The sequence below is a fragment of the Carassius gibelio genome, chromosome A6, assembly GCF_023724105.1.
Source record: "Carassius gibelio isolate Cgi1373 ecotype wild population from Czech Republic chromosome A6, carGib1.2-hapl.c, whole genome shotgun sequence".
Lineage (NCBI taxonomy): Eukaryota > Metazoa > Chordata > Actinopteri > Cypriniformes > Cyprinidae > Carassius > Carassius gibelio.
In genome coordinates this window covers 12,446,967-12,472,837 of record NC_068376.1, presented here as the reverse complement: position 1 = coordinate 12,472,837, position 25,871 = coordinate 12,446,967, and the positions used below count along the sequence as shown (strand labels likewise).

General features: G+C 38.6%; 1 protein-coding gene across 15 annotated transcripts in view; it reads left to right on the top strand.

Moving 5' to 3' along the window:
• Nucleotides 1-25,871, top strand: part of LOC128016245 (centrosomal protein of 95 kDa) — a 233,500-nt gene that overhangs the window by 8,668 nt on the left and 198,961 nt on the right. For 13 of the 15 annotated variants that reach the window (XR_008184107.1, XR_008184105.1, XR_008184106.1 and 10 more), the window contains exon 2: nt 6,430-6,558. The exons of the other annotated variants lie outside the window; for them this stretch is intronic. Coding sequence is in view for 8 of the 13 variants with exons in the window: in XM_052600760.1 (XP_052456720.1) it covers nt 6,430-6,558 (129 nt within the window). In the remaining 5 variants the exon portion in view is untranslated. The remainder of the gene's footprint in view (nt 1-6,429; nt 6,559-25,871) is intronic. 15 annotated transcript variants of the gene reach the window in all.

The window sequence follows — 25,871 nt, the reverse complement described above, 5'->3', positions numbered from 1 at the left end:
TCGTTAATTTAAACGACGATCGATCATGGAAATTAATAAATGTTGACATCCCTAAATACAAATTAGTTGGATGGAAAACTGGTTTTTGTCTGCATCAAACCATGCTTCCGAACAAATGTTATTCACCATTCTGGGCAGCTCCAGGACAGCTGTCTCTCCGAGCACGCTGCTGTCTGTGAGCGGGGCGGAGTAACGGAGCCCTCAATCACGCTGCAGTGTTTGTAAGAGCTGCCAACTTCTCCACCCCATTTACAGAGTGAAATTCCCTGACTACCTTTATCTCCCAGGTCTGTTGTTGAATCTTCCAAAAGTTTTGGCTTGGGGTGCTTCACATGCAGTGGCAGCAGCAGCACTTTCCACAGCGCCAATAACACGGGGCTGCCCGCCGACGTGCCTGACTTTAAATCGGCGCTACTAAACACGGATATCGGCCGATGCCGATATATTAAAAAATGACAAATATCGGCCCCATATATCGGCCGAGCGATATATCGGTCGACCTCTAATGTCAACAGCCCATAATATAACTGCATTTTCATCAAGAATTAATGTTAAACATATTTAGCTTGATCAGAAGGTTACAATGACTGCAAGAGTCGAGTGGGATGTTAAGAGTTTGTCTGTTTCTTTTACTGGTTATTTTCGGGTTAAAGCATGATTTAAACAGATTCACACTCAATCGCTTTTGCAATAATGCGTTCAAACAAATGTAATCTTACAGTGCTCGGTTACTACATTATCAGCATGCTATCTTATTTTGAATTCTTGAAGTTAATCGATCTGTTTAGATAAAATAACTGACAAAGATGTACTGTTATTTTCATCACAAACAATTTTCACAGCAGAAAGCAGCTATTAAAGATGTAATGCTTACAATGTTATTAGTTTGGCATGTGATATAGGGAAAAAAGTTTACACAAAATAGCTTAAGCCGCTTTGAAACTCTCCTGTTATTTATTATTATTATTATTATTATTTTATATGCTATGTTATGAACATAACATTTCAAACATACTGAAATACTTTATTCACGGAGTGAAGGCTGAGGAAGTTGTTGCTGCTCACAGACTGCTGCAAGTGTGAGAGATGTTTCACCTGACGAAATGAAGACGACCACGGAAGCACAAGCACAGCACATCCGCCAAAAATCGCTTTACTTTTGTGAGTCGCATGGCAGTAAATAATTCGAGAATATGACCACGCAGTCAATACAGATATTTAATGAAAAAACATTAAAACAAGCAGGGCTGTAAAATAAAACAATAAAAAACGCCCGCCAGGTCTACACCGGACACAATTGGAGCGATCGATCCAACAAAAGACAACGAAACACAGGGATGGATACACTGGACACGATCCCCATCAGTGAACTAATGCTCGTTCTTTTTATGACAAAATTATCTGACACTGTGTTCAGATGATTTGACACTATAGTGTAATGTCATCAAGTTTAGACACACTTTTCGCTGTGGGGCACAGATGACAACTCTCGCGTCCAGTGTAGATAGTACTAGACACCAGAGATGCTCACAAGTCTCTGAGCTAGAGTCCAAGTCAAGTCTCAAGTCTCTGAGCTAGAGTCCAAGTCAAGTCTCAAGTCTCTGAGCTAGAGTCCAACTCAAGTCTCAAGTCTCTTTATTATATTAAGTCTCTGGTTATAATAAATGTTGCATCACGTAGAGCGACCCATCCAAGCTGCTTAGAACACTGCATAGCTATATATAAGGAATTCAAAGCATGTAATATGTTATTATGACAACTCTATCTATTAGCGTACAATATCAACTTTGATTTTGGTATATAATCAGTGTAAACAGGCTATTGCAACATGACAAAAACACCAAGAATGCTTTACTTTTAAGTTAATATCTGTATTTTGCATTTATGGATTCAGTAATGGCCTTCTGTCTGTCCTGGCTGTATAGCTGCACACCTCTTGTCTGGCTTAAGAATGAACAAAGCTACGCTGACTTATGTTATTCATACAATACCTACTCACAAATAAACATCAAAAACAAAGCCGGCTGCAATGAATTTCTGTGCAAAACAGCTTTTACTACTAACTCTTCCACACAAGAACATTGTTATCACACAAGAACATTTTGATAGAGAACCAAAAATATTTAAAGTAGATAAAATTAGAATAAATAAAATGGAAATGTCTACATACTATTACTACTGTAAACTTTGCAAATAGGACATCAGCCCCTTCAAGTCAATGAACAATAACAAAGTGGGCTGCAATGAATATCTGTGCAAAACGTCATGGCTCCGCTCCTACCCAATGACAGAGGCACGCAGGTTTTTTTCCACTGGAGTACTCACGTGAAGGATGCGCGCACAACTAATAACTAATATCATCACGCTATAAAGGGTTGGCCTGCGCTGGGTGCGCCCCTCCCCCTATAACTGTTCTGTCTCGCGGAGGAGCTCATTTGTGTGCATCTGTGTGAAACACGCGCTCTGAAACACGCATAGGAAAAATAGAAGAAGAGCCTCCAGCCGTGACTCGGCTCCCATCGTTCATGTTTATGAGCCGTTCAAAAGAATCGGTTCGTTCCCGAACGTCACAACTCTAACAGCGAGCTCATCTGACGTTTACTAAAAATTAACATTGTTCACGAGTCCCGGAGCTCGAGTCCGAGTCGAGTCTGAAGTCTTTCGAGGACGAGTCTCAAGTCGAGTCTGAAGTCACTGTTTGTGCGACTTAAGTTGCACTCGAGTCCGAGTCTCAAACTCGAGTCCCCATCTCTGCTAGACACACAGAAAGTTTCTGCTCCATTTACAAATAAGTTCTAAAAAAAAAAAATCTAAACCAGCGGCATAACGAGATGGAAATATAACCTAGAAAATTTATTAAAGGGTTAGTTCACCCAAAAATGAAAATTATGTCATTAATAACTCATCCTTATGCTGTTCCAAACATGTCCTTTTATCTTCGGAACACAGTTTAAGATATTTTAGTTTTGTCCGAGAGCTCTCAGTCCCTCCATTGAAACTGTGTACGGTATACTGTCCATGTCCAGAAAGGTAAGAAAAACATCATCAAAGTAGTCCATGTGACATCAGAATATTTGTTGGAATATTTTGAAGCATCGAAAATACATTTTGGTCCAAAAATGGCAAAAACAATGACTTTATTCAGCATTGTTTTCTCTTCCGTGTCTGTTGTGAGAGAGAGTTCAAATCAAAGCAGTCTGGTTCGGTTCGCGAACGAATCATTAAGTTTACCAAATCGAACTGAATGGTTTTAAACGATTTGCATCTCTAATACGCATTAATCCACAAATGACTTAAGCTGTTCACTTGTTTTAATGTGGCTGACACTCCCTCTGAGTTCAAACCAATATCCCGGAGTAATGCTTGCACTCATACAGAACATTGACTGAACTGTTGTGAAGAGAGAACTGAAGATGAACACCGAGCAGAGCCAGATAACGAACAATAGACTGACTCGTTCAGTGTTTTTTTTCTCTACTTATTAGAAATGGTGTCTTTATAGCCCTCTAAATCACCATTTGGACCTCCATCTCAAAAATGCTGCAGCAAAATGGTTTGATATGAGGTGTGCATATAGTATGGGATGTCCTTTATAAGAATTGACCATTGTTTTTTTCTACTTATTAGAAATGGGATCTTTATAGCCCTTTAAATTATTGTATGGTCCCATATCTCAAAAATGCTGCAGTAAAATGGTTTCATATGAAGTGTGCATATAGTATGGGACGTCCCTGATAAGAACTGACCATTGTTTTTTCTACTGATTAGAAATGGGGTCTTTATAGCCCTCTAAATCGCCATATGGACCCATATCTCAAAAATGCTGCAGTAAAATGGTTTGATATGAGGTGTGCATATTGTATGGGACGTCCCTTACAGGAACTGACCATTGTTTTTTGCTACTTATTAGAAATGGGGTCTTTATAACCCCTTATAGCACCATATATTCCCATATCTAAAAAATAAAAGCTGCAGTAAAATGGTTTGATATGAGGTCAGCATATTGAATGGGATGTCCCTTATAGGAACGGACAATTGTTTTTTTTTCTACTTATTAGAAATGGGGTCTTTATAGCCCTCTAAATTGTCATATGGACCCATATCTCAAAAATGCTGCAGTAAAATGGTTTGATATGAGGTGTGCATATAGTATGATATGTCCTTTTATAAGAACTGACCATTGTTTTTTTCTACTTATCAGAAATGTGGTCTTTATAACCCTTTAAAGTGTAATAATGTCCCATATCTCAAAAATGCTGTCGTACAATGGTTTGATATGAGGTGTGCATATGGTATGGGACGTCCCTTATAAGAACCAACAATTGTTTTTTCTACTTATTAGGCATTGGATCTTTTATAGCCCTTTAAAGTGTAATAATGTCCAATATCTCCAAAATGCTTTAGTAGAATGGTTTGATATGAAGTTTGCTTATAGTATGCGATGTCCCTTATTAGAACTGACCATTGTTTTTTTTCATACTTTGTTAGAAATGGGATAGGGATGGGGGTTTTCCGCAAATATCACATTCGAATATTTGAGCTCACAAAAAACTAATATTTGAATATTCGTTTATTTAAATTAAGTTTAATGAGACAGACATTATTTTTCAGCAACATTTATTGTTTCCGTCATTTTGAACAAGCTTACACACAATAAGCTTGAACATTACACATCGTGTTTTGTAGCTGAAAACCTTTAACAATGCGTGCAAACAAATAAAAGTAAAAAATAAAAGTGAAAGAAAAAACGTAAAGCAGCCTGCAGCAATTAGGCTATTGTAGAACATAACCTACACTTAACTTTGAAACTTTGAAACTGTCAGCAAATCTTTTTTACTTTTTTTCTATTGTTTTACATGTTCTGGTTAAGAAATACGGACATGTAAATATGATCGGGGGAAAGTCTGCTCCTTAGTCTGTTAACAATAAGGCCGGCCGCGGAGAAAACGCGCTCTGACGGCACAGACGTCGGGACTCACAAATAACGGTGTGCTAAGCGAATAAGCTTTGTGAAGCGCTTCGTGTTTTCGTTTCACCACTGAATGGGATCCTCATCTGGTGGAATACATGGCTCCAGCAAGAATTGTTCCCACTCGTCTCGGTTGGACTCTCTGTAACTCAGCCTTTTCCGACGGCATTGCATCCTCTTCATCGTTGGTGACGCACCACTCGCATCAAGGAAAATGTTCTGATAATGTTCAAAAAAGATTTTTTTTCTTCTCTCGTGTTTTCATCAAGAAACCTGAGATGTTGTGCCGAGGGTCTAGGGCGGACGCAAGAAGAGGAGTTTTCACTGCATTCTCCAAGTTAGCGGTGTTTATTCGTTGCTTGAGAGATGCCGCAACAATGTTCTTGAATTCGGTCACTTTCTGTGATTCTCCACGGCATATTTGTACTGTACAAGTACAAGTACTGCAGAAGACCGCAGTTCTTAGGGCCGTTCACATATCGTGTCCTTTGCGTGCTCAAGTTCGTTATTTCCAATGTAGGCGCGCTCATAATGGAAGCGACGCTCTCGCGGTGACGCGCCTGTTTTTTTCCAGGCATCGAGTTAAAATCATCTCAAATTTTCAGAGAGCCGAAAGCGAACCGCGGGTCATGTGACAAGAACTAAACATTCAGCTTTTCCTTTCCCGTAACAACGTTAAAATCTCAGCCAAGATGAAGGAACAGCTGATCATAGGTGTATATGGATTGCCACTTTGAAATAAATTTAGAGCTACTGAAAGTGACTTTTTTTTTTTTTTTTTTTTTTTTTTTTGTGTTGCAAATCCATTTATCCTTTCCGCGTCTTCATGGAGAGAGCGCGTCATTGTTGCTTAGCAACGGCAGACGCCTTGAAGTGCTTCTGCCCAAGCGCTTTTTGTTTTTTGTTTTGTTTTTTTGCTAATTGTTTTTTCTTATCATAAAAAAAGTGTCTTCTAAATCAAAGAATGTCCCATATCACGTTTTCTACTAATATTGTAATGCTTTGAAAGGTTGAAAATTATAGTAATACAGAACAGTCAAGGAAAACAGTAAGTTACACGAATATTAGAGCAGATTAGGCAAAAAAGGTCATCATATATCAAATCTGAACGTATAGATGAAAAGCACTCTCAAAGCGCGTTCCCTCTCTGTTGTTCCTGCTATTACCGTAATTACCATAATACACGCACATCTAAATTTCACTCATGGCTAACTTGACAGTGTTTTTCTGAAGTGTGGCTGGCTTGACCATATGTGTGTTCATGTATTTGTTTTGCTGCAGCCAAACTCTTGTTTCTGACCAGAATTTCCAAATAATCTTGAACCTTAAGTACATTATATCAAGCTGTACGTTTGGTTTTACACCATGTTTAGCGTTCCTGTAGTAGGCGTGAGATGATATTTTTTATTGATAAAAATCTGTGTTTGAATTGTCTGTTTTTGTGTGCTGTTTTTGTGTAGATTGGCTGGACATGGCAAACAATGTTTTGTTGAAATGTCACATTAACCTGAGGCTGGAAAGGATCTCGGAGTGTGATGCAAATGTGTTTGTGGCTTTGTATGAGGCAATCATAGGAGAGAAAGTACCAGGTATTCACATTGCTTCAGGCCTATCCAAATATATATTTGACAGGTTTTGTGTTTTTGCACTGCAACAATAAGGATGAACAGATTTCAGGTGCTAGTGGTGCATTATGTAATGTTATGTACATTCATGATGTACTCGTCTGTTCTTTCTCCCTTCCATTGTTCCAGTGAGTGTATAAAAAGCTTTGAGATATAAAAAAGAAAATTATGTCATTAATAACTCACCCTCATGTCGTTCGAAACCCGTGAGACCATTTATCTTCGGAACACAGTTTAAGATATTTTATATTTAGTCTGAGCTCTCAGTCCCTCCATTGAAACTGTGTGTTTGGTATAGACTCTTTCAATGGCAACAACATAAACAAACGTTACTGTACGTCCCTAACTTTCCAGTAGACTTCCACTAGTCACTCTAGAGTAGATTTTTTTTCTATAACAAACAAAATATTTTTGCTGTGTAAATCAGGTCGACTTGATGAAAATGCAAATTCATTCTTTTCCAGCAAGCGATGCTTTAAAGCGCAAGAAATAGAGGTTCCCCTTTGAAAGCTTCAGTCGATGCTGCGCTGCTCAGCTCATTGGGTAACGTCTTATTCGTGACCAGCTGTGAATAATGTGCGTAACACATCAGTAGAATTAACCCGTTGGTAATATAGCCTTGGTCAAAGTCCTTTCAGGCAAGTAGTGCCACTCGGCCGCCATCTTGGCAACGCCTCCGGGCAGCTATTTCAGAATAACAAGACCAGCTCCTATCTAAATGAATGGGCAGAAAGTCAGAACTGCACTTTCACTTGTCACCGGGACATAAAAACTGCATGTATAGAAACAGCAGTGAAATATGATAAAAATCGCTGAAAATTTATGACTTTGCCCCAAAATATGGTTTAAAACGCCTTTTTCCCCACAGGTATACCTTTACTACGCATGCGAAGGGTTCCTCAACTGTGCGCATACGTCAGTGGAACCAGACGATAGGCTTAAATGTTTCCCGGCTTGACTGTTAAAAGCAGATGATTGGCTTTTCAGCGAGAGGGGTGGGACATGTGCATGCAACCCCCATCTTTGCCGTTACGGGTTTTCCTTATATAGTTGTATTGAGGATTGAGGAAGTGACATGTCTCTTAAAAACAGTCTCTGCCTTGGTTGATGACTAGGGATGGGTTCCCGAAACCCGGTATTAAATTGGCCCCGGGGCTAAATTATAAAAGACCGTAGTATCAGTAAGATCTGACTCTATCAGTTCTGCTTTCGGCACTGGAGGGAAAAAAATTAATGTACTATGTATTTTTGCTTAAGGGGGGGGGGGGGGGTGAAATGTTAGTTTTCACTCAGTATCCTGTTAATCTTAAGTACCTATAGAGTAGTACTGCATCCTTCATAACTACAAAAAGTCTTTAGTTTTATTATATTCATAAGAGACCGATTTTTCCCGGAAAAACACGACCGGCTGGAGGCGTGACGTGTGGGCGGAGCTAAAGAATCACGAGCGCCAGTAGGCTTTTGCGTTGAGAGTGTTTGGAAGTTGTGACATTACCGTGAGGAAAAAACCATCAGCCAAAACAAACCATGGCTAACAGTCAGATTCAGCCGTATATTTATGATCCAGAATCAGATCCAGAGGCTGAAATTTATCAAGAGCAGCATCAGCAGCGACGTCTCTCCAACACACGATCGTGACCCTTTTTCGTTGGGACTGCATTATCCTTAAGAAATAAACGATGTGCAAATCCGCCGTCAAACTGGGCCTTGTTTGTAAAACATCTTCGAAATGCAGGGAACAAACCCAAACACTTGCACAACTCCGTTGATGCTCTGTAAAAATAAACTCCATCCACTGGTCCCTTAATGCTGTTTTTTTTTTGGTAATCTGTGCAGGGTTGTCTTGCCCTGGCAACCAAAAACACACTTCTTTTGTGACATTTCGCGACGCTCTCGCTCTGATCAGTGAATGTCTGTTGTGCTCTCAGTGCTCTGCTATACGGGAAGTGCCCTTAGGACCCATATAAGGAAATTCCGCTCCATCTAACGTCACACAGAACCATACTCGAAAAAAAAAAAACGTTCCGAAACTTGTGACAAACTGGAAGGAGTATTTTTGGAACAGAAATACTCCTTCAAACGTACAACTTAATTTTTGAAACTTTGTCCATGTTTAGCATGGGATTCCAACTCTTTAACAGTGTAAAAAACTCAGTATGCATGAAATAGCATTTCATCCCCCCTTTAATAATGTTATCGTGCTCATTTTATTTCACCAAACATTTCTAATGTGAGATCATATTAAGATGTTCGTTCGTTATTTCAAATGTAGGCACGGTATGCGCGTTCATAATGGAAGCGACGTGGTTGCGTGATTTCACATAGAGCAGCTGTTACTACACAGAGCCATTGCTAATAGAGAAGATGCGCAAATCCACTTCATTTTCAGCGTTTTTTGGCGCATATTCTCAGTTAACAACGGCTCTGTGTAGTAATAGCTGCTCTATGTGAAATCACGCAAGTGATGGAATTAACCGCTGATTAGATAACCGGCTTTACTGACGAGATGCGCATTAACGATCGGCCGATCATGATCGGAGCATCCCTAACATGATTACGGTTTTGTTTGTTTGGGGGAAGAGCACGCAGCTTTAGAGACGGGCGAGTGCGAGCATTGGGAACTGCTCTCAGTGAAGATGCTTCATGCTCGTCTGAGCTATTTTCAGACTGCACCCACCTTTTCATCAAAGGGCTCTTGTGCGGATCTGTGTGACGAGCGAGTGACGGACTCGTCCCTTTTGCTTGCAGTACCTCCGGATCCACGCATCCTCTCTCATGATCTTGAAGCACGCTCTGGTGTTTCTTCGGTTCACGAGGAGAATTATATATTATATATCTCTTGGGTTTTCGGGCCATGAGCAGCCCGCCTATGAGCGTTCCTCTCGTGAGAGGTTACTCGCGCAGTGGACAGGTTGCAGCTTGATTAGCCACGTGAACAAGAGACACGCAAACGTAGTTAGCTGGAGGATAGGTTTCTGACCTCCATGATGAACTGTCAAAGTCATGGAGCAAACATATACTTCCCGCATCTTTGGGCACTCGACATTGACTTTTTCAACTATCGTGGATGCAAAGTCGTGGGGGTATTCGGAGATGCCTCGGGTTGAAGAGACGCTTGCAAGCTATCTCTCACCCGAATCTGCATTCTCGGTTAGGAAACCTACTCTCCCCACAAATACCAAGCTGCAGGTCAGGCTAATGCTGTGCTGCACACTGTGGCAGTGTTACAGGCATACCAGGCTGATCTGTTGAAGGCAATCTCCGGGGAAGAGCGTTGTACACCGCATTACACGGTGCCCGTCTCTCCTCAGTGCCCTCAGGAGATCGGTCTGCCAACTATTGGCTCTAGGCGCACTAAGCTACGTCGACCCACAGATTTGCCTCCCTGTGCGACTAAGCAAATGGCCTTCGGCCATTCTATGTAACAGCTACGGGTAAGCATCTGTGGCTTAATTTGATGGGCATTGAAAAGGCGATCTTCAGCGAGCGCTTCTCTCGGTTACCGCCTGGAAACTAGCAGTGCTAAGAGGCTTGCTACCTCTATGGAGGTCTCTAGAGCAGCTAGTATGGTCGTCCCCTGCCGGTCCGCTGATTCAGGGCACTGAGCTAGTTGCTCTAGACGCACAAGGGAGCGTTCGCCCCTTCCCATTACCCTCACAAAGCCCCTCCATCCCCTCCACTTGTGCTTCGGAGGGCGGTGGTTTCCAGTTAGATGTTCCAGTGTTTCCTGACATCGTTCAGGGCACGGAACATCTAACATCCTCTTTAAAGGAAGTGTTAAAATTGGTACAACTCTCCGAGAGTCTGGCAGCGTGGAACTTCTGCCAGGCTTTTCTGCGTGGATATTGAGCACAGTACGGATAGGATAAAGGATCCAATTTATTCGTCATCCTTCATGTTTCAACGGCATGGTCTACTTCCGTGAAACCGGAGCTGACACAGGTACTGTCTCGAGAGTTACAGACTCTTCTGGACAAAGAGGCCATAGAACATGTTCCTCATCCAAGGAGAGAGTCGGGCTATATCAGCAGATACTTCCTGGTTCCCAAGAAGGGTTGGGGGAGTGTGGCCAATCTTGGATCTTTGAGGCTTAAACTATACAGTCAAAGTGCTCAAGGGAGATAATATCTTTCCTCGACTGCTCGCCGTGGGCCATCCCGGAGAGGAGGGACCTTTTGCCTCAGGCAGAGGGCACGATATTCCATCCCAGGCCCGACCTGTGGAATCTTCATGTTTGGCCCCTGAAGGGTACCAACTGAGGAACACAGGGTTTTCGCCTGAGGTTATTGATACCATTCTTAGTGCTAGGGCTTCCTCCATGGAGTTATTCCAGTAAATGGGGTGTATTTGACAGGTGGTGTGTGTAGTACACAATGTTGATCCAGTCAACTGCCGCATTGCTTCAGTTCTGGACTTCATGCAAGAGAAATTGTAAACGGGCACATGCCCTGCTATTCTTAAGGTTTATGTGGGTGTTATTTCGGGCTTGCCACGCCTTGATTGACGGGATGCCACTCGGGAGACACCCTCTGTTCTCTCGCTTCCTTCGAGGCCTGCAGTGAAAAAAGAGATGCCTTAACCCCCCCCCCCCCCTTGAACCTTTAGAGTCAGTTTCTGATAGACATCTGACTTTAAAAAAAAACATTTTTCTCATGGCAATAACTTCTTTGAAGAGAATTGGGGATGTGCAGGACTTAGACTTTGCCCAAGACATGGTAAAAGTGATTTTGCATCCTCATCCTGATTACCTGCCTAAGGTTCCATCTTCGGCTGTACACCTGGTCATTCTAGAGGCCTTCTGCCCTCTGCCGTTCACAACGTCTGAGCAGGAGAAATCCTATAGACTGAGTCCAGTCTGTGCTCTTCAGGCTTACGTCCACTGCACTAGCCAGTGGTGTAAGTCGGAGCAGCTGTTGGTCTGTTATGGTGGTGGTAACAGAAGAGCAGCTGCCACCAGGCAGACCATGTCTCACTGGGTCAGGGAGGCTATTGCTTTGGCTTATGAGGTGCGCGGTCAAGCTTCGCCTATAGGTCTTAGAGCTCACTCCATAAGGGGATCGCTTCCTCTAGTGCTTTAGCAAGGGGTGCCCCCTTACAACAGGTTTGTAATGCGGCAGGTTGGTCCTCTCCGCACACATTCATAAGATTTTAGAGTTTGGATGTCCATGCTACTCCGGGCTCTCATGTCCTTGAGTCAACATAAGCTAATGTCTGAGGCCTTCTTGTGGTTTGATAGCACACCTGCACAACCTTAGGGATCCACACATTTTCAAGCACGGCGGCATGGGTATTCTCGTTCCCGATGCTTTCAAAAGGGAATGTTCCCGGTTACTTAACTGTAATCTTGTTCCCTGAGAAAGCGGAACGAGATGCTGTGCTGCATTGCCATACTGAATATGTCCCAGGACTACTCTTCAGACAAAATGTCCTGTGGATGCACCTGTGGCACCTGTAAAATTGTGACGAGTCTCCACAAATAAATAAATTTATGGGAAACACATCCCACATCACAACCACCTGAGCCCAACTTTAGTTTACTCATCACCTTAACTTTAACTGTGTTCGTAGAAGGCAGCCAGACTGATACACAACACAGGCTGGAAGTTAACTTAGGGCCAGGCGTGTGCGCCCGATGAAACAGTCTATACTGTCCATTGTCCAGAAAGGTAAGAAAAACATAATTAAAGTAGTCCATGTTAGAGTTGTTCCGATTCCGATACTAGTATCGGAAATATCTCCGATACCACAACAAATTCTGGCATCGGCATCGGCGAGTACATGAACCCATATACCGATCCGATACCATTTTCTTAAAAAAGACCTAGTTATGACCGCAAGCTTTGCCTAACCGCTGCACGGTTCTTCTTCGCTGCTCAAAATGCATTGAAAACACAGGAAGTTGTGCTGTGTTGCCACAAGCAACCCCTGTTTAGAGCAGCGAAGAAGAAATAAAAACGCGTTAGCAGCCCTTATCTATATATGACTGGATCACTCATCACATTCTAAACTGCCAAAAGACAGTGAAGCCGCTACTATATTATAGATCAGTGGTTAGCAGTATGTCTCTGTAGTACCGGTAGTTACAGACTCTCGAGTATATTCAGTACCGGCAACTGCGTTCAGTTGCTTCCGTGTAAGTCAAAACGCAGGGCTCCAGACAGTAGCCGAATATATACTAGTGTCTGTGAATATTAAACTGCAAAATACTATTTAAATATTACTCCCGCAAAATCTACATCTCTGTGGGTGACTGGCACAGATGCGCGAGAGCTCGGTGTTTTGTAGTCTCTGCTGTGTGTCATGAGGACACGAACGCATAAACCGTCACTTCATGAGAATTTACCGTTTCATTTGAGAATACTGTCATATCATAAACACAGACACTCAAAGATCTTCATGGCAGCCCATGAAAATAAATGTTTGGTTTACATGAGTAAATTGACAATATATAAAGCTACTGTTGTAGCCTACAGTAATAATAATACATCTCTATAATAATAATAATTATGCCTAGATGGTTGCTTGTTTTTTACTTGTTAGAGATTATCTGATTAATAGATCTTTTTTTATATTCCTAGACTTATTTGTTGCAGTTTTTTTATACAGTTATATTGTAAAACTTAAATACCTTTTTTAGTTTGCGGTGTTAGATTTTTGGCTGCATTTGAAGTTCTTTTTTGCATAAGAAAATAAATAATACTGTCAAATTCATGTTAGATAATAAAAATACTGTAATAAATACAGTAGTTCACCATGTATTTGTTCATGTTTTATTGAGGGATCTGTCTGAAGCACACCATAAAAAAATTCTAGCAATTTACACAGGGCTAGTAATATATACAGCTGTATATACAGATATACACCCAGGTATCGGATCAGTACTCGGTATCGGCCGATACCCTGAGCCCAGGTATCGGAATCGGTATCGGGAAGAGAAAAAGGGTATCGGAACATCTCTAGTCCATGTGATATCAGAGGGTCAGTTAGGATTTTTTGAAGCATTGAAAATACATTTTGGTAGGAAAATAGCAAAAACTTTATTCAGCATGGTCTTCTCTTCCGTGTCTCTTGTGAGAGAGTTCAAAACAAAGCAGTTTGTGATATCCTGTTCACGAACAAATCATTCGATGTAACCGGATCTTTTTGAACCAGTTCACTAAATCGTTCACTTTTTTTAATGTGGCTGACACTCCCTCTGAGTTAAAACAAACCAATATTCCGGAGTAATTAATGTACTAAAACCGTAAAGTGACTGAACTGCTGTGAAGAGAGTACTGAAGATGAACATCGAGCTGAGCCAGATAATGAACAAAAGACTGACTTATTCTCAAGTCAAGAACCGTTTCTGTCAGACGCATCCGATTGGAGAACTGAGGAGCTGATGATACTGCGCATGTTGTGTGATTAAGTGTGAAGCAGAATGACACACCGAGTGTCTAAACCGAACTGGTTCTTTTGGTGATCGATTCTGAACTGTCCTTTGATTCCCTTTATTTTCTCGTCAAATATCATCTTTGCATTAGGATTTAGTTTTAGACGGTATGTTCCGACAATGTTTTCTTTAGCCCACTGCATTTTGTACGATTATATTCAAAATATATTGAACTTGTTAATAAAAGTACATTTTGTATCCATCTTAACTCAAGCTTAGTGCTTTGATGTCAAATCTGTATAAATAAAAAATGAAAAAAATAAATAAACAAGAAATTAACATGTATTGTTAGTAACTGCACTTAATGCAAAACAATAGTAATTGTATGATTAAACTATATTTTAATACTCCCTGTAACGAATTAAATCTCCATGATCATGGGAAGGAGGAGACGGGAACCGGCGGACAATCAAATATAGACTTTAATTACAAAATAAAGACAAAACAGCGCATCAGCCCCTCACGGACGACTGACTCGCACAAATAAAAACCAAACACAAACTAAAATCCAGGCCTGGTGCTCTCTCGTCCGTCACTGTCGTCGCTCTGGTTTTATATCCTTCCATCTCCTCCGTGGGACTTGAGGTGTCTCTCATTTCCAATCACTCCACCGGCCTTGCTCCTGTTCCCACATCTCTCAGCCCCGCCCCACTCATCATACTCCTGTTTATGGTTATACAGAATGTATACAGATTGTCATCTACGGAATTTGTGAATTCAGTTCATAATTCCAAAGTAAGCTATAGCCTATATTTAAAATATTTAAGCAGAATAATTATGGTGAAAACTTAAGTAAAGTGAATGGAGTTGTATTGATTATGAGCAGGGCCGGATTAAGGTGGGTGCTATTGATGCAGCAGCATTAGGCCCATTCCTGAAATAGGCCCAGATGAAAACGGACGAGAATTTTCCGGAAGCTAAACAGTTTTTCTTTGCTATATTTACCTCAAAATAATTCTTATGAAATTTGGAGTCCTACTTTCGGACGCATAAACAGCGTTACTTATTATACAGTAACTATTATTCTATATTTTGTGCACCATGACATTACTGATGTAACTAGGGATGTTAATTTTGTTATTTATTTTTCATAACTGACTGATTATTAACCGTTAACCAACAAGATTATTTTAAATTAGAATTGAAAAAAAAAAATAAAATAAAAAAATGAACCCAGGCAGCAGAAAGTGGCATCCTATTTTCTTTAGGCTTATTTTACAAGAGCAGAGAGATTTTGTTTTTATTGTGAATGTACACAAATAAAGGCAAACCTTTTATAATTCGGATTATCTTTGACTAAAAGAAAAAAATCAAGTGATTGCAGTGGTGCAGCATGCACTCTCACAGTTGATATTGCAGCCTATTGCAGCCTATCATAATAAAATACAGTGGAGTCAGACATGAAGAAAACACACACACACACACTGCTCAGTTTAAATATTTAAATCTGTTCCATTAAGTGTTATCACCATACAGCCGTGATGTTAGGCCTATGCAAAACATAACATTTAAATTATTAGCCTACGTCATAATAATTTGGCATTCATGCATTGGGAATACGGAAACATTTGATTTTGTATCGAATGAGAGACCCAATATTGGTTTTAGTTTTGTTTTAGCCTAAATTAATAGATTTTTGGCTTGTCGTTAATATTGCTATTAGGGCTGTAGCTATCGAATATTTTAGTAATCGAGTATTCTACCAAAAATTCCATCGATTAATCGAGTAATTGGATAAAATGCATTTTTGCTTAATTTAAGTGCAATACTAATTATGCAAGAGAAAATAAGACTCCTGGGTCTCTTAAAATGAACAACTAAGTTTCCTTTTTTAGAAAAAAAAAAAATATTTCTTTTAATGCATAGAATGCAATGCATACAACAAAAATAAACATTTAATTATTATCCATTGTTTCTCTGTTTGTACTTGTACTGTGAACAATGAAAAAGTTGACAGATGAATTAAGTGCATTTAAGTGCCATTCAGTTGGGGTTTTAAATAAAGCATTTTCCTGAGATGCACATTAAACATTAAACACAAAACATTTATTTAATATATCTTTTAATTACTGAAAATTAAGCAAACTTAACTTTTTGGTAAACAAAGGGGATTTACTATTAAAAATAAAACATGGAAGAAATGTTGTGTGATTAAACCTTAAATTTTTTTTTTTTTTTTTTTGTAGTAGGCTATGTACATTCTGCTGAACAATAGTGATACATATCTGGCAAACACTTGTTTTTAAAATAAACAAGACTTTTATTTTGACGGGTTGACGTACCTTTACAGTTCTGTGTATGTGATGTGACGCTAGTTTTACTCGAATCAAATGGTCAAATGCTCATGAAGTGACTGTCAGAGCTAGAGATCGACCAATATGGGGTTTTCTATAGCTGATGGCCGATGGCCAATATGTGCTGCCGATATTTAGGGTCAACATCTTGAAGTTTTCCCCTTCTTTTGCATGCTAAAATGTCACACTAATAATAAGTGGATTTACATTACATTTACATTTACATTTATTCATTTAGCTGACGCCTTTATCCAAAGCAACTTACAATTGCTAAATATGTCAGAGGTCGCACACCTCTGGAGCAACTAGAGGTTAAGTGTCTTGCTCAGGGACACATTGGTGTCAACCAGTGGATTCGAACCCAGGTCTCTCCGACCAATGGCATGCATCTTATCCACTGTTATTTAAACTTAAATAACTAAATTTTTGAAATAAAAATCAATTAAACTGAAAAAAATAAAAATAAAAAAAATAATATATATATATATAGTAGAGGTGGGCATAGATTATTTTTTTTTAATCTAGATTAATCTCACTGTGATCTTGAAATTAATCTAGATTAAAATGGCTCATTCGAATTCTGCCGAAGGCATTCAGAATATGTGTGTTACCCAAATAAAATTGACAAACAGTAAGTCTTTGAGAAGGGGTTTATCAAGCTAGGTGGTGCATTAGAAAAGGGGCTCATCTCCTGTTTCCAAAATGTATCACAAAGTGCTTGAAAAAGCTGTAAACTAATTCCACATGGCACAAGGTGCAAACAACCTTACGTTTTTTTTTTGTTGTTTTTTTTTCAAGTTTGTATGTGTCAAGGTACAGAAACCAATAATAGCACTGGATAGTCTTCAGTGTAAAAATGAAATATACAATCAAACCTACATTTATTCAGACACCTCAACATTTCTCACATTATTGCAGTTTTGCTATATATATATCAAAAATGATATCTGGTTTCTGAATAATTTATAGTTCGACTGTTAAAACTACAAAGAAATTCAGTCAAGAGCAGTGAGTGATTTTCATTTTCTTGGATTAACATTACAGCAGCCAGTAGCTAAATTAGGCGCGGTCACTTTGAGACCATGAACGCATCCAATATAATACACATCCCATTTTTTTCCTCAACTGTTTACTTTCACTTAAGAAATAACTGACAGTTTTTCGAGCATAATTTCCAAGGTGGATATTTTGACATATTTTGTATGTATTTGTCGGCACAAGAGCAAAAATAAGCAAATTCGATGTTCAAGTGTTTTGAGACGCCTTTCTCTGCGCGAGCCCTGAACACCAGAACACCGTGGTGTTGAATTGGACTCTTTCACATCTTTTTGTTTTTTCAAACTCCAATTTGCATTTGTTCGTTCGGGTGCAGGAGGAACTTCGAGGTGAACTTCGCAGAAGAGAGCTCGGTTCAGTGTCGCTGTCCGTGATACGCGGCTCTCTCTCTCTCGTGCGCACCTAACGGCACGCGCTACTCTGTTCAGCTTTTCCGCGTCTAGTTTTTGGATGCTTTAATGTTTAAATCGACAAGCGGTATGGCTTAACAACACGTGAGAAAGATAAGCTTTCGTGACGATGCGCAGCAGTGGCCCGTCAACTGTCCTGAGCATCTTTTTAGGCTGGCCTCAGCCAGTCAGTTATATAAAATATCAAGGTGAAAGTCATCATAGCTCGCTTAGTATAGACCCAGCTCCCAACCCAACTTTGAGAATAGATTAACGGCGATATTTTTTTTATCGCACAATAAGAGTCTCGCGTTAACGCAGCACGTTAACGGCGATAACGGCCCACCACTAATAAATATATGTATGTATATATATATGTATATATATGTATGTATATATATGTATATGTAAATGTGTGTATATATATGTATGTGTGTGTGTATGTGTGAAAAAAGGTTGAGAACCACTGATATAAAGGTTGCTGTCCCATTTTATACAGGAATTGTTCATTTAAAAAAATCAAATTATATTGTTCTAATTCTATTGTTAACACAAGTTTACTTATAAACTCCTTGACAATTTAAAGTTAGTTTAATAGTATTTAAACTCAAGCTTAAAAAAAGGTTTTAATTGCTTAAATTATTTTTATTTATTAATATGTTATCATGTTTATTCTTGTAAAAAAATACGTGTTTATTCTTTAGGAAAACGGGAAAAAATAAGGGACAATCCGAATATTTGTTTTGCTTTACCTATTTATGTAAGCTACAATTATTCAAATAATAATAATAATAAAATAATGTCATTTAAAATATACCATTGGCCTGAGTAATTTTGACCATTATAGAATTGTGACTTTAAAGATTAGTCATTTAGGTGGTAAAAGTACTGTGAAATTAATAATGGCATGGATTTTAGAGCATAACAACTGAAGGTTTATGAAACATTAGCCAATAAAGCATTTTTTTAAACAACGGAACTTAAAGTTGTGAACTAAAATATTATTTCAACCATACAGCATGTGAATAAATAAAATGCATAATTTTCATAACATTTCATTATTAAATGCCTAACGTTTCTGGTGTTTGGATATATACTTCAATATAATGAGCTCCAAGTTTAAGAATAGTCCTAGACTTCTCTCTCTCTTTAACAGCATTAGCTCAATGATATACGTCTTCCTTCCGTTAGACTTCTCCTGCCTTGCTAAATGTTGGGCTCATGATCAATAAGTTCGCCTCAATCTGATTCAGTAAAGTCAAACCACAGACAGTGAAGCCTCGGAGACCGGCACGCTGTGAGGCGGGAACAGAGGACTCCGCTTGGTCTTAAAGCCTCCCGCAAACATCCAAGATCACAAATAACAATGATTTTCGTGAAATAATGAATAATTATTAATTGATGATTTGTTATTATCATTATGGTCTTGTGAAAATAATAATATGGGCTGCAAGAAAATTATGAAGTGTAGTACAGGCATGTTTCAGCCCAGTAACACACCGTTCCTCAGAGCCAAAACACAGACCGAATTCTGTTCAACTGGAGGGGGTTGGGTTTTGTATAGTTATTCATGGCTTGTGGGGTCGAGATAAAGGTGTGAATAGCTCTTTCATATGGACAAGTGTCTTATGAGGCTTTCACTTGCTGAACCGGTTTATATAGGACTGTTGTTTTGGTTATATTCACAGTGCTGGCTCTCTCCGACGAGAGAAATGCAACATTCACACATTACACTATTCCTTTTCATTTAAAAACATTTCAAGCTTTCTGTAGATATATTTTTAAAGTAGCCTACCTATGTGAGACACCACGATATTATGTTAATTAGAAAATTATACATTCATTATCATGAAAAATTAAAGTGATGAGACGGCGCCTCCCGGTCATTAATGCACATTAATAATTTTTGCACAAACACTTGAATATGAGCTTCTTATCACGAGTAAAATTCATGCCAACAGCCAACATATTTAGCTTGATCAGAAGGTTGACTGCAAGAGTCGAGCGGGATGTTAAGAGTTAGTCTGTTTCTTTTACTGATTATTTTCGGGTTAAAGCATGATTTAAACAGATTCACACTCAATTGCTTTCGCAATAATGCGTTCAAACAAATGTAATCTTACAGTCAGTGTTGGGAAAGTTCACTTTCTACATGAACTAGTTCAAAGTTCAATTCACAAATTTTAAAATGAACTAGTTCAGTTCATAGTTCAAACTACAAAATTTTGAACTAAGTTCACACAGTTCCAAAAATGAACTAGTTCATAGTTCTTTTATTCCATATGTTGCTGCGAGCTATTATTTTTCAAAATTATTGCAACAGCCCATATAGAATCACAGACAGCAATTATTTTATCAGTTTTAACAATGAAGCTATGCGTCAGATTTCATCTTCATATCCAATTTTGAATCCTTATCCAACCAGGGTTTACATTAGCATTGAGGGGACAGCATTTCCCCCTTGTTGCTTTAATGCTTTGTCTCCTATTCTCACCGACCTTGTCATAAACATCATAAAATTCTTTTAAATGATCATACGCCTTCTTGCTACATGCTGCTGTCGCCTCGATGCCTTTTTTTTTTTTTGATGATGCGTCACGCATGCGGCGGACGGTGGTGCGACACTGGTGGCTGGTGTTGCCAGATTGGGTGTTTTTCCGCTACATATTAAGACCCGTTTACGGTGTGTTTTAGCCGTTTTTTCGCCTGGAAGGCTCTATAGAAATCTGTCACCCTATTGAACGAAGTTAACCTGAGAGAGCATGCCGTTCACAGACACCAGAATGAACGAGTTGACAGTAACGTTCATCAGGCATTAATACAGCACGTTCCGTTCACGTTCGCCCAAAATATGAACGAGTTCATGAACTATCCTTCAATGAACGCATTCAGGCACAACACTGCTTACAGTGCTACATTATCAGCATGCTATCTGATTTTGAAATCTTGAAGAAGTTAATCGATCTGTTTAGATAAAATAACTGACAAAGATGTTATTTTCATCACAAACAAAATTTTCACAGCAGTAAGCAGCAATTAAAGATGTAGGTAATGCTTACAATGTTATTAGTTTGGCATGTGATATAGGGAAAAAGTTTAAACATAGCTTAAGCCACTTTGAAACTCTCCTGTTATTTTTTTTAGATTATTATTATTATTTTATATGCTTTGTTATGAACATAACATTTCAAACTGAAATACTTTATTCACTGGGTGAAGGCGGATCGTGTTTCTGGTATCAGTTCGCGCTGAGGGGAAGTTGTTGCTGCTCACAGACTCTGCTGCGAGTGAGAGAGATGTTTAACCTGACGAAACGAACATCCGCCAAAAATCAACCTGCAGCAATGCTCGTTCATCGACTCGCCAAGCTTTACTTTTGTAGGTCGCATGGCAGTAAATAATTCGATAATATGACCATGCAGTCAATACAGATATTTAATAAAAACGTTAAAACAAGCAGGGCTGTAAAAAAAAAAAAAAAAAAAAAAAAAAAAAAAAAAAAAAAAAACAATAAAAAAACGCATGCCAGGTCTACACTGGAGTGGAACGATCGAACAAAATACAACAGAACAAAGATACACTGGACACAATCCCCATCAGTGAACTGATGCTCGTTCTGTTTATGATGAAATGTTCTGACACTGCGTTAAGATGATTTGACACTATAGTGTGATGTCATCAAGTTTAGAGACACTTTTTGCTGTGGGACACAGATGACAACTCTGGCATCCGGTGTAGACACAGACAGTGACTGCTCTATTTACAAATAAGTTCTATAAGAAAAAAAAAAATCGAAACCAGCGGTATAACGAGATGGAAATATAAACTAGAAAAAATATTAACAGGTCCTCAGTCCATGACACTGACTCACTGCTGAGCTGCCAGTTTTAATCTGAACAGCTCTTAAAGCTGAGTGGATGGTTAAATGCATGATGGGCTAGTATTAAATTAATCATCTTGTTGCAGTTATAAATTTGACTGCTATATGAATGATAAAGAACTATATTAAAACTTGTTTTGTAAAATTCCTTCGTCATTTGAATATTGATTTAAAAATCGGTTTAAATCATAAATCATATTTTTTTTTCAAAAAAAAAAAAAAAAAAAAAAACTGGTATTTTTTTTAGGCTATATGATATTACCCTACTTTAAAAGCAAGTAAAGAAGGTTCCCTTTAAAATTACTTTAGTTATCAATTACTAAAGCTTTTTTTTACATCGTGTGAATGTTGTTGATTATAATGAGAACTTGCGTTTAATTGTGAGGACGTTTTATTAATTCTTTAGAGTTTCAAAGATTTAATCGTGCCGGTTTAATTTTATTCGTTTCTTGTTTTATGCAAATTAGGCCTAAATAATGGGAACGAAATTATACACTGCTTCACATTTAAACATGCAACAATTTATTAATCCGTTTACAGACAAATGTCTTTTCCCCAATAGGTTATGTCAAAGGGCAGGTAACGAATAACAAAAATACATGTTGGTTTATTAAAGGAAAAAATATATTTATATATAAAATATAAATTAAAATATAGCCATAATATATTAAAATATTGACATTTTGCATATTAATCCATGTAGCCTACCCCCCTAAAATAGGCTACCACTTTTAATGCTCGGATGCAAAGTAAACCACAATTTATTTCGAATAATATAACGCATAGCCTAATTAATATAATATAAATAATACTGCACACCTTTTAAATGTGTCCAATCTAAAATATGGTTTACCATGTAGATTAGAGAAAATATAAGCACAGACTCTTTCTCTTTCTCGTTCTAAGAAATGCACATGACTTCATAAATACCAAAATTTCTTCTGTGAGTATTAAATATTAAATATATGAAATATTTAAACTATAGTGTTTTTCTTTCATTTTCCGTGACTGAAGCAGTCAAATGTAACACATCAGCGAGGCAAAACTGATGTCTATTTGCGAAAATGTGTTTTGATGCGCTTGTTTGATAACTTTAGACCACATTCACATTAGACCACAGAAATTCCAAAATGATATTTCCCTTACATTCAACTTCCAAACAGTGCATTCATCTTTGCCATGTTACATTCATTTAGTTGACTAGTGCTATATGCTGCATTAACAAAAACATAAATTACATTTATAAAAACACTAACACTGACAAGCTATGTAATATTGCATTCATATTTCATATTGTAATGTTATTCATCTAATGTATGCAATATAGTGTAGCTTGTCAGTGATCAGTACAGCTCTATTAAATGCATCTGAATAATTTCTAGGGGTGGTGGAAAAAAATAGATTATTGATTAATCGCGAGTATGTTATGGACGAGTATGAATCTTTATAAAAACTTTTTTTTTTGCATCATTTTATTTTGTAAAAAATGTTATACCGAGAGTTGAACGTCACGAACGCACCCAGTTCCAGTTAGCAAGCGCGTGTAACGGCATCCAGAGCAGGTGTGTAAAATGGAAAAACCAGGAACGAGCAACCAACCAATCCACCCAGCTCCATCTGGGCTCAAAGCAAGCGTGTGGATTCTTGTTGATAAAACGCATGCCGTCTGTCGATATTGGCACACTAAACGTTAAGTACTGCTGCCAAACGAGCAACTTGAGGGCCCACATTTCCCGTTTTCATCCAGAAGAGGCAGGGTGGGTTAAAGACGACCGCCTGAAGCCCGTCATCCCACCAAATCAGCGCACTCTCCGATACGACAAAATTGCCCCCGGGCTCAAGAAAGCTAAGAAAATCAGTGGGAAGTGGAAGCTAATTTCATACGTGCTTCAGACGAGAGCTATGGATGATAGCCACATGGGCGCTAATATTTGCGAGTTTCTCAAAGCTGTGGCGGACGAGTGGGGGGATAGAGACACACGACCTGGTTCTAGTCACCGACAACGCTTCAAATATGAACGTGGCTGCAGAGCTTGGCAACTTTCTACATGTTCGTTGTTACGTTCACACCCTAAACCTCGCCTGCCAACGAGCGCTGAAGTTGCCCGCTGTAGCCTGACTGTTGGGTCAAGTAAGATGGATCACCGCCTTCTTCCACCGCAGCACCACAGCCAGTCATGTGCTGTAACAAAAGCAGGCCCTACTCGGTAAGCAAAAGGCTTAAAATTAATTTAAAAAATAAAATATTTACCTTTGTAATAGAAGTGAATCTGTTTTAACGGTTGCATTCATAGCAAGCTTTTTATTAGTTTCTAAATTACCAGTAGGCTATTTAAAAATATAATTTCTTATATAGGCTACTAGTAATTAGCTTTTCTTCTTCTTTTTTAATTTTACCAGAACTGTTTAAACACAAACTTAAGACAGATACTCCAACAAGGTGGAATAGTGATGTATTCATTTCTGTGTTCTACAGAACATAAGCTACATAAAAAAAAAATTCTGAAGTTAAAACTACGTGACACAGAAAGTGCTTTGAGTTGTTACTCAATAAAAGAGTTAAGTAATTCAGTAGCTGACTTTTTTTAAAAACTGCAATCACTTTGTAGTGTATTTTCGTTTACTGTTGTGAAATGGAAAATCAAAAATCGCTAATCGAGAATCGTTAATAATCGAAAATCGACTATAATCTAATCGGGACTTCAATAATCGTAATCGAATCGGGAAATCAGATGAATTAACCACCCCTAATAATTTCCATCTGAAAGCACATGATGGTGACTTACTGGTACTATTAATCACAGAACCAGTTTTACGAGATGCGTGTGACAATCACATGCAATTAAATATGCAGGCCTTGTTTGTTGATCACAAAGTAGATTAGGAAAACAACTGTAGGATGCAGGGCATATTCAGAGCGCCATCTTTACTGTCTAGAGTGCGTGGAATGTTGCCCTGTGATTGGTTGAGGGGAGTGGCGTTGGTCGTGGTTTGGGGAAAAAAAGGGAGAAAACATGACCTAATAACTTGGCGAATATCACATTTTGCGTGAAAATAAAACTTGACCGACCAGATACAAAACGGATTTTGATGGAAACTCAAGTTGTTGTTTTTTTTTCAAAATGGTGTTAATCATGTTTTGAAACAAAACTCTTCATTTGCATACCACGGGATGCACAATAGAGCAAAATCTCTATTCTGCAGTAATGATATATACCCTCATATCACCCAGCCCTACCAACAACTCATGCTGGTACCGAGACTTGAACATGCAACTTTCGTTACAAGTCCGACTCTTTAACCATTAAGCCACAACTGGCTATTTTGTTATGGGCTGTGACTTCCCTGAGTCTCCTGATTCTATTGGTCCAGGGCCGGGTTTCCTGATAATGATTGATCTTAGCGCTTAAGAGCGTTTTCTACAAATAATTTTACGATCGTTCGTTATTGTATCACATGCGTTTTGCAACAATGCATGTAAAGCAGTCGCACGTAGCTGTGCTTTAAGGAGTCGCTTTCCCTTTTTTTAAGTGATGAAATGTCACCTTATAGAATGTCTCGTAATTGTAGTACACTCGTCAATCACTTATTGGCGTTAACTAGGGGTGTGCACGGATAGTCGAACATTCGAATATTCGTTCTGCTCTAATTATTAGATAAATAAAAATGATATTCGAATTTCGCAATATTTTTGCTTGCCATTTAAAAAAAGAGAAAAAAAGTCCACAATAAAACCTAATTTGGTCACTTTCTGTGATTCTCCACGGCATATTTGAAGATGTATGCAAGCAAAAAATAATTAATGAATGAATAAGAACTGTGGCCTTCTGCAGTACTTCAAATATACCATGGAGAATCACAGAAAGTTACCCGAATTGAAGAACTTTGTTGCCGCATCTCTCAATCAACGAATAAATACCACTAACTTGGAGAATGCAGTGAAAACTCCTCTTCTCGCATCCACTCTAGACCCTCATTTTCCTCTGTAGGTGAGAACGTCTGTCCCATCAGAGCGCCTTATTGTTAACAGACTAAGGAGCCGACTTTCCACCGATCATGTTTACATGCCCTTGTTTCTTAACAAGAACATGGAAAACATTTTTAAAAAAAAGCAAAAACGATTTTTCAAAGTTTCAAAGTTAAGATTAAGCTACATTCTGTACAATAGCCTAATTGCTAAAGGCTGATTTAAGTTTTTTCTTTGTTCACTTTTTTTTTTTTGCTTC